Source organism: Galeopterus variegatus, unplaced genomic scaffold (assembly GCF_000696425.1).
Source record: "Galeopterus variegatus unplaced genomic scaffold, G_variegatus-3.0.2 Scaffold2954, whole genome shotgun sequence".
In the NCBI taxonomy this organism is placed as follows: Eukaryota; Metazoa; Chordata; class Mammalia; order Dermoptera; family Cynocephalidae; genus Galeopterus; species Galeopterus variegatus.
The window spans coordinates 268,847-278,805 of record NW_007729065.1 but is presented as its reverse complement, the minus strand read 5'-3'; the positions used below and the strand labels follow the sequence as shown (position 1 = coordinate 278,805).

General features: G+C 40.3%; 1 protein-coding gene across 1 annotated transcript; it reads left to right on the top strand.

The window, feature by feature from the left end:
• The first annotated feature begins 956 nt into the window (after positions 1-956).
• On the top strand, positions 957-1,624 carry LOC103599421 (double homeobox protein A-like). The gene is made up of 2 exons (XM_008583525.1): positions 957-1,482; positions 1,524-1,624. Exons 1-2 carry the CDS (start codon positions 957-959, stop codon positions 1,622-1,624), a joined length of 627 nt encoding a protein of 208 aa, XP_008581747.1.
• Positions 1,625-9,959: the final 8,335 nt, after the last annotated feature.

Sequence of the window (9,959 nt, the reverse complement as noted above, 5' to 3'; positions counted from 1 at the left end):
CAAGTTTCTAAGCAAGATTGNCTATTGACTATATATTTGTGTGTCTATTTCTGGATCTATAGTTTCTTCCAATGATCTCTCTCTCTATATATATATATCTATTTTATGCCAATAACATATTTTTATTATAGCTTCATAATATATCTTAAATGAGTTCCAATTTTCTTAACCTGTTGACTATTCTAAGACCTTTCATTTTCTGTACAAATTTCAGAATAAGCTTTTAATTTCTACCAAAAAAAGCCTGCTGGTATTTTGATCAAGATTACTGTGTATCTATAGCTCAGTTTGGGGAGAATTGACATCTTAACAATATTGAGTCTTCCAATCCATAAACACTCTAATTTCTCCATTTATTTGGGTCTTCAATTTCTAAGAATACTTTATAGCATTAAAGTGTCTTACACATATTTTGGTACCCAAACTATTAAATGGGCATCATGAAAGTCCATATCCCGTAAGGTTATGAATTCTGTAAGAATATACACATAGAGGGCCGACCCCGTGGCTCACTCAGGAGAGCGGGGCGCTGGGAGCGCAGCGGTGCTCCCTCCGCGGGTTTGGATCCTGTATAGGGATGGCCGGTGTGCTCACCAGCTGAACGCGGTGCGGATGACACCACACCAAGGGTTGCGATCCCCTTACCAGTCACAAAAAAAAAAAAAAAAAAAATATACACATAGCAGTTTTTGGCTATTATGAATAAAGCTTCTATGAACATTTTCATACATACCTGTTTTGTAGACATTTGTTTTTGTTTTTATTGGATAAATAGGTAGTAATGGGAGTGCTGAGTCATGGGGTGGATATATATGTTTTACTTTCTTAAAAACTAACAAGAGGCTCCCCAACCACTGGTCGAGCTCTCTGCTGCTTCTGGGCTTGCCATCAGCTTCCCATCTACACCCTTGCCCTCTCTGGGATCTGTAGATGCTTAGACACCAGACTCTTCCAATATGTCCCAAGCCAAGTTTCTAAGCAAGATTGTATCAACACATTGTAGGCGCAGTCGCACCAAATTCACAGAAGATCAAATGAAAATTCTTATCAATGCCTTTGAACAAAATCCTTACCCAGGTTATGCTACCAAACAAAAACTTGCTTTAGAAATCAACACTGAAGAGTCAAGAATCCAGGTTTGGTTTCAGAATCGAAGAGCTAGGCACCAACTTCAGAAAAGACCAGACCTTGGGAAGACTTTAGAATCAAGCCAAAGACATGATCACCTTGAAGAACAGACTCAAAGTAGAGAACCCAGACGGTGTCGTACCAGTTATACCTGCTCTCAATTACACACCCTCATTGAGGCATTTATGACCAACCCTTACCCTGGGTTTCATTTCAGAGAACAACTTGCCAAAGAAATTGGAGTTCCAGAGTCAAGAGTCCAAACTTGGTTTCAAAATCGAAGAAATAAATTACATGCCTGGAGAAAAAGAGAACTACGTGAGTCCTTAGAACAAGACCAGGGACAAGACATGAGTCCTTAGAACTAGACCAGGGACAAGACATCTGAAATGAAGTTCAAGGTATACAAGGTACACAAAATGGCACCAATTTCACTAGCAACTCTTATTTCTCTGGAGCCAGAATATGGACAAAGAGACAAATTCAGTGTATTTGACATCATCATCCTGGACCCTATATGTCTTCCTGGGAATCTACCCCTCTGAGTCTGCCAGCTAAGTTTTCTGGAGATGGTAAACAGGACTTCAGGAGGCAGAGACCGGTACAAGAGACACCATACAGCCCTACCGACCCAGCCTGGCTCCAGAGTTCAGCAGACCTTGATACAATGAAAATAAACTTAGTAATAATATTTTAGTCATCACAGTCATGATTGATTCAAGCAAAAATCATCAACTGATGTTCAAACCTTAAAGTCTGTCAAAGACATATATACATCATCTCAAAGAATCTCCTCACACATACTTATTTTAAAAAAGAAAACTGATAATTTTGCAGTGACAAAAACTGGGCTCTACCTTAACCAAGTGGCTGAAATTCATTTCCCCAGTAATGGCACAAACCAGCATGAGGTGCCTGCCAACATGATTCACTAGGAAGGACACAAGATGCAATGTTATAACACCAAAGTCAAGGGTTCAGATCCCCAACCCCACCAGCTGCAAAAAAAAAAAAAATCTTCTGTATTATTGACAAAGTAAGCTGAAATCACAAGGAAGCAAGAAGCAAACTCAAATTGAGTGACAGTCTACAAACTAACATCCCTGTGCTCTCCAACAATGGACTGAATAACAACAGAAACGGAGAAAAGGCCAGTTGACTCAATATTTAGAAAGTACATCTTCTGAAGAGCTCTTATGTATAGTGTATGCTACCACTTATGTTTAAAAAAAAAAAATCTGACGTGTTTGTTCCTAAGACTGAGCCCATTTTCCTTAGAGAAAGCAGTTTTTTAAATTGTGGTAAAGCATATGTATAACAATTTAATCGTTTTCAGTATACAGTTAAGTACATTCACACTGTTAAACCATCACCACCATCCATCTCCAGAACCCTTTTGATTTTGTAAAATTGAAACTCTGTACCTATTAAATAATCCCCATTGCCCCCTCCCTCAGCCACTGGCAATCACCATTCTTTTTGTCTCTGCAAAGTTGAATGTTCTAGGTACTTAATAAGTGGGCTCATAAAATATTTGTCCTCTTGTGTCTGGCTTATTTCATTTAGCATAATGTCTTCAGGGTTCACCCATATTGTAGCATGTGACAGAATTGTCTTTTTAAGGCTAATATTTCATTGTATGAATGTAATATTTATATGTATTATACAGCACATGGGTTGTTTCCACCTTCTTGGCTATTGTAAATAACGCTGCTATGAACATTGGTGTACAAATATCTGTTTTACTTCTTTCAATTCTTTTGGGTACTTACCCAGAAGTGGAATTGCTGGACCATATATTTAATTTTTAAACATTTGGGTACTTACCCAGATTACTTCTTTCAATTCTTTTGGGTACTTACCCAGAAGTGGAATTGCTGGACCATATATTTAATTTTTAAACAGATGTTATAAAGCAAAAAAGTTTATCTTGACTGTTTCTTACAAAATAGAAAGCAACCCATACATTCCTGGCAGCTGGTAGCCTTTTGTACCGTTAATATTAAAGCAACTTCTGTTTTAGCTGTTCTAGAAGACAAAATTATTCTTTTCCTCAGTGTTTTCCTCAGCTTTCTCAAGGTAACTTTGCAAGTTTTCAGGTGTCATGAAAGGTTGTAAGAAGAAAGTGACCCTCAGGAGTCCACCTTTTAACTTCTCTTAGTTAGAAATTAAGTCCACAAGGACATATTCTACCCCTAGTGTCTGCTGGGCTTGTTGAGAGAAGCCCTGAAAAGGCCTTTAGGATTTGCTCCAGTGACAATACGAGGGGTCTTCAAAAAGTTCATGGAAAGTTTCATATTATCTTTTCATTCTATCTTTTCACAAACTTTTTGAGGTGCTCATATGGGTCAGCAGAGAGATGTAGCAAAAGTAATCTTTCTCCAGAGGATTCAAACCTTGACTTTTGACCATATAATGTTAACAGGCTTAGAAATTTTCAAAGTTAAGTTCCAGGTAAGCATGCCCCAGGATTCTTGCTGGTGTACCAAGTGTCATATCACTTAGACATTGCCAAGGTCAAGAACCAGCTATATGTTCTTAACCCTTTCTCCCACATTTTCTGAAGTTTTCTAGAACTCTGAATTTACTCAAATGTCACTCCATTTTTCACTTGTTCGTTCAGTCGGTTTTCTTTGCAGGGTACTAGGGATTTAGAAACAAGTACGTCAATGTCTTACACTCAAGCATTCACAGCTAGTCGAAGAGTCAGACTGTGAGCAAACAATTCAGGCTTGAAATTAGACAGTCTGGATTCAAATTTTTGCTCCATTAGTCATTAACTATGTGACCTTGGACAAGTTCCTGGTCCAAAAGCCAAGGTAAGAATCGTATCTGAGAGGAGATTGTTTGGGGATGTTTCCCTGGGTCATCCTATATTACCAATATATATTAAGCCTCAGTTTCCCCATCTATAATGTGGAGATACTTCAAGACCATGTAGTAGGTGATTTTATTAAGGATTAAAGGAGAGGATATAGAAAAAGTTAATGGCAATACTATGTGTGTACTATTAACTATACAACAGGTAATAAGGGCAAGATACATGTGGTTGAACATGTGACTGAGATCAAAGGTGACATTTGAGCTGCAACCACAGTTTTGGCATGTAGAGGGGAAGGAGGAAATATGCTTGGCAGGATAGTATTTCTTCTGCAATGCAGCAAAGGGGATGAAAGAGAGGGCAGTTGTACAAATTGATGCATAGAAGTCAGAAGCCAGAATGAGGGCTTTGAATGCCACAAAATGAAGTCTTAATTCATTAGACAATGGGAAGTCATCAAAGGTTTCTACATGGGGGGAAAGGGCATGATAACAGCTGTGTTTAGGAAGCTGAGGCAGGTGACCATTTAGCAGGTTGCTGTAGGTAGCAAAGAGGCCTGAACCCAAATGAGAAATGTGATAACAGAGAAGGGCGATAAAGCTCTGGAGGAATGGCTGGAATCTGGGCTGCTTGAGGGCGGGACCCTGCTTATTCATTTTAATCTGTCAATGGCTGGCAAATGGGTATTTAGCAAACGTTTACTGAATGAAGGAAAGAGGGAAAGATGAAAAAAATGAAAATGTCTAGGAGTAGTAACATGTGATGAACCATAGAATGGGATCATTCAAAATTAGGATAGACATCTTCCTGCATACTAGGGAAGAAAAAGATTCGATTTCCTGCATCAGTCGGGGTTTAAAGTATATACATTTATGTGTGTGTACACATGCACTAAATGCAGAGAACATGATTTATAATAAATAGAGAACAAACTCATGTAAATAGTGGTTTAAAAGTCACTCTGATAATGGTGCATTGACTTCTATTGCATTTTCAAAGACAATATTGGAGCCACCTACTCCTAATGGTCTTAGTGGAATGCAGCATCCACCAATTGCACACCCCATCCAAATTCCACCAAGACCAAACCCACAGAGAAAGGAGTTGTTTCCCTGTGGAGCTTATTCCAGCCACTGTCCTGAGACTGCAGCATCAGGTAGTGGTAAGACTCCAGGCCTTAGCCTGCAAAGACCTAGAGCTTCAGCTCTGACAGTTTGTAGTTCTGTAAGCCAGAATAAATCGTTTCACCCTCTATAAAATGGAGATAGCATCCCTGTCTGGCAGAGTAGTTGTGGATGACACTGCAGGTGAACCAGGTGATAATAATCACAACTTCCAATATCACTTCCACACACAGGCTTGGTTCTGTGTGTCCTCCACACACTAACTCTTGCGGTCCTAAGGTAGACACTGTTTTCCCACTCTACATAAGAAAGTCTTAATAATAAATACTCAATTAATGGCTCTGATCATGGTTTTTTTGGGTTTTTCCATAAATTTTATCTCCCAGGATGGGTAACTTCTTAGTTTTGCTGCTATTTATGTCACCTCAGTCTGCCACCCCTCCAAGTATAGTGTAGCATGGGACAGGACATGTCTTACAATTGCTTTAGTACAGGACCTTAACTGAGACAAAATAAAACATAATAAAGACCCTAAAAGCACCCTATATTTTTCCCTTCGATGGTTATTGGAGAGTCTATGTCCTGACTCTAATCTCCTCAAAGTAGAAAGAGGAGGTGAGGCTTAGTGATTTGTAGGGGTTTTGTGTTTTTGATATAATAAAATCAATATTTTACTCATCAGAATTGTAGGGTTGCAGAGGACAAATTAGCTAACAATGACTTCTCCTCAAATGAAAAGCATCTGGAGCAGCTAAACTAGATTCTTCTTCCCAAGGGGCCTCAATGAGAGTACAGGCTTTTGCAAGGGATGGGTCCGGGTGGGCTCAGCCACAGGTGAGCAAGAGAGAAAACGGGGCTGGAGGCCAGCGTGGATGGCATGTGCTCACACAAACCTGCAGTGACACCTCCCTGGAAATACAAAAGCTATGCTCCAAGATGACTCTAGGCACGATAGACAGTGCCAAGTGTGGAGAGATGGAGAACTGGCATCGAGCAGGGTGAGACTCCAGAGGAAGTCTCAGGGAAAAATCCTTGCCCACTCATTGGTAACTATTAGTGATCTGGGAATGATGCTCCTGTGGAACTTAAGCCCCACACATGTGATATTTCAACTTCTTCCTAAAATCACAGGTTTGTGCTTTAGTTCAGGAGACCCAAGGTTTCCAGTACAGCATCTATTCTTTCCATGAAAGGGACCTCAGCCCTTGTACCAAGTCATAGTTCACCAAAGACTTATGGACAGAGGAGAGGAGGGGCTAAGTGTTGCTACACTGAAAACGTGGTGAGTAGCCCCCCGAGGGGTCTGCCTTGGCCAGGTCAGCTTTTCACCCCACATTGTCTCTTCTGCTTCCTTCTGAGTTCTGACGACCAGACTCCCTGCCCCAGTGGTTATGCCACCCCTGTACCTGAGGCCAGCTCCTAACCACTGAGAATGGATTCTCAGCACTGAGGAACACAAAAGACATGGACCACACAGGCCTGCCCTCTAAAAGCTTATGACCACCCTGTGCGGGTAGAGACATGGAACCAGCACTTGACTTGGAGGCAGACGGCCTGGATTCTGGTCCTGATCCTGACACTTTCTTAAAAGCTAGCTTGGGATCATTTATTCAACATTTCCAAACCTCAGTTTCCTCATTTTAAAAGTGTAATTAATCAATTTGCCTCAGATTTTTTTAAGAGAACCAAATAATACTAATAGCTGATGCCTATATGGGACTTACTCTATGCTAGGTGCTGCTCTAAGTGCATAAGTCATTTGATCCTTAACCCTATCACTTAGGTACTGTTATCTCCAGTTCATAGATTTTTTAAAAACTGAGGTACACAGAGGACAAGTAATTGCACAAAGTGACAAGCTCGCAAGAGGCAGAGCTGGGATTTAAAAGGGACAGAGCTGCCTCAGGAGTGGGTTTAACTACTGAAAACTGTAGAACAGTATTCAGATGAGGCATCGTTGTTTCTGCAAATTGGGATGCGGACAGTGAACAGACGTTAAAGGACCAAATATGAATCAGCTAGCGCAAGGTCACGTGGGCATATGATGAGGTGCTCCCATCCTCAGGAGATGCTGCAAACATTTCAGAAGTGTTCCCCACTTGTGGCATTTCCTATCAGATAAAAGTGGAAAGATCTGGAGAGCACTTTCCTTGTATAAAGTTGTCCTTGGCAAAACAATCTAACGTACCTCAGTATTTGCCACAAAGGCTCTTTTCCCAAATAGCTTTCCTGCCATGGAAACAGTGCTTTAAAGCTGTGATTTAATATCTGCTATCCAAGTAGAAAAAGCATATGAGCACTTCCAATTATGTGTTCTTCAGTAGTTTGCAAGCTCCTCGTCTGCAATAGGTGCTCAGAAAATCAATTTGGAGTGAGGCTGAGAAGGAGGCAATTCTTTGAAGCCCAGGAAGGCATTAGCAGGACACACAATCTGAAACAAATAAAGCCTTAGCAAGTTTACCATCAGTCAAGACACATAGGATTTGTTCGTAAGTGGCTTCCAAAGCAAGGCAAGTGAAAGATTCTGGGTAAGACAGTACAGTTAAATCTGTTTTTTAATCTTATTTTCTGGACTATGAGTTGGGATATATACTTAAATTGACACACCCCTCATTCGAGTCCTTCTATATTCAATTAAAATGTTCAATTTTGATTGAATTAGCAAGTGAAAAATCATTTTGAGGATGTACAACTTCCGTACGCTTATAAGATACTATGCATTTACTTTACAAGGAAGGTGATGTATTTGTAGGTGCTAGACAGAATTCTCAGAAATATCTATGTTTATGTACCATTTTGTGTAGGTAAAGTTTTACGCAGGGTAGACTTTAGATTTAATCAGACCAGGAACAAAAAGATTTTTGTTTTCCCAAAACACACACACACACCCCTACTGTGTATGAAATATGTGTCGGGGGAGAAGCGGGTGATGTTGGTTGGTGAGGTCTTGATACAAGTGTCAGTGAGGAGCAGACACTCTCCTCTTGTCACATTGTTTGAAACAAAATCTTTCTCCCTGAACCATCTGACTCCAATAACCTCGGTGGCAATCTTGCCAGTTCTGATGGAACAAAAGGTCATGACACTCGATGGCACAGATTTACTTGTCATCTCCACCACTGATTCATGCTGGCCCAGTTACTGGGCTACAGACATCTGTCATCCACTAATCTACTCAGAATGTCAGGGAAAGCGGTGCTGAAGCCTTGACGTGTGAATCTTCCCTCCTGAACGCTCTCTGCTGGGCTCTGAAGAATAGCTCAAGAGCTGGCAGCTGAGAGGAGTTTTGATGAGCTGTGCTGCTGTGTACCCACTCGAGCTTCGGTGAGATTGTGCACTGTCAGTCAGCTGTCTCCTGGGGGCCCAATTCTCATTTAAGCTTTTGTATTTAACGGGAAACTCAGAGTTCTCACTCTGGAGTTTCAAATGAAGTTCAAATCAGATGTAATTTACAGTTTTATGAAGGCTATGGAATATTTTCTGACTCTGGAAGTAGCTCAGAAACGGAATTGCCTTTAATGATTATAACTTCTCATTCTCAAATTTGCATTAATGTGTGCTCCTTAACTAGATAAAAACATTTCTCCACCAAGCACATCCGTATGGGGAATATGCTCATGCACATGAGTGTTCCCAGGTACGGAGCTGCTTCATTTTAGATTCTGTGGCTTAACTTCCACTGTTTTAAAGGGCAATTTGAATGCATGGGATTCATTGGAATACAGATGTGCTCTCCCCATCTTTCAAAACAATCAGCAATTAGATTATAACAGGCTGTGATTAACGTCGTGCTTACATAGAAATGCAAGGCATCCTGTGCCTAACAGTTTAGCAACAAACGCAGACATTGCTATGGAAATTAACATTCTTTTTAAGAGCCACGTCAAATATTGTGTCCTGGCTCTACAGGCCACAGGCATCTAGCAGTCCACAGGCACTACTGTTTCCCTCTAGAATAACTGTGCTATTTCAATATAAAAAAGGTTTTTGGTTGGGGGGAGTCTGTGGATTTTTAGCAAGGTCTTTAAAAAGTTTGGAGTGTTGTTTGTCTTACACACACACTGAAATTTAATGTCAATACAACTTAACAACATAAAATTTACATCTGTATAGAACAATCTCTGTAGAAAAGACATACTAACAGAATATTAAAATCTGAATTAGGTAAGAGCAAAGAATGTTCACTGAAATTTAATGTCAATACAACTTAACAACATAAAATTTACATCTGTATAGAACAATCTGTAGAAAAGACATACTAACAGAATATTAAAATCTGAATTAGGTAAGAGCAAAGAATGTTTATCCTCTCTCTTTAATGGTTTTGAATACATCTCAATATTTAGGTTTCTGGCTTTGATATTTTGACATCCTCTCTTTGAAATACAGCTGTACTTTCCTGATATCCCTTAAAAGCCCATACCACCCCCCACCTTAACAGAGGGGCCCCTGTTTATACAACTGCTTATATGAGAAGTCAAATAAATATCATAAGCAATTTAGGATCAGTAAGTCCACTCAGGAAAAAAGAAAGCATTCCAGTAGTCATAAGAAAAACTTAAAGAGAATTGATTAAATAGGTATTGGAGAATTGAAACAGTAAAAAAATGAAGACAGAGGCAATGGAGACAGTGACTGCCAAAGGCAGCTTCCACACCACAGGGTCAGGGGGATTAAGGGAGGAGGTTGGGCTCACTAGAACCTATTAGTCTGAACCAGGGCCAGCTTCCTGGGCGTGCGCCCCATGCAGTTCCATAGCACCCCGCACTCAGAAGGGTTCGGCTTATGTTCTGCAGTCCCTGTCTTCTAATTCTTAACCATTTTGAACAAGGGACCCTCATTTTCATTTGCACTGGGCTCCATCAATTATGGAGCTGGTCCTGGTT

Excerpts from the sequence above, each read along its gene's own strand:
- LOC103599421 (XM_008583525.1), top strand. The coding sequence starts at position 957 with ATGTCCCAAGCCAAGTTTCTAAGCAAGATTGTATCAACACATTGTAGG. Across the intron at positions 1,483-1,523 it reads AGACCAGGGACAAGACATGA|TTCAAGGTATACAAGGTACA; the intron begins GTCCTTAGAACT and ends TCTGAAATGAAG.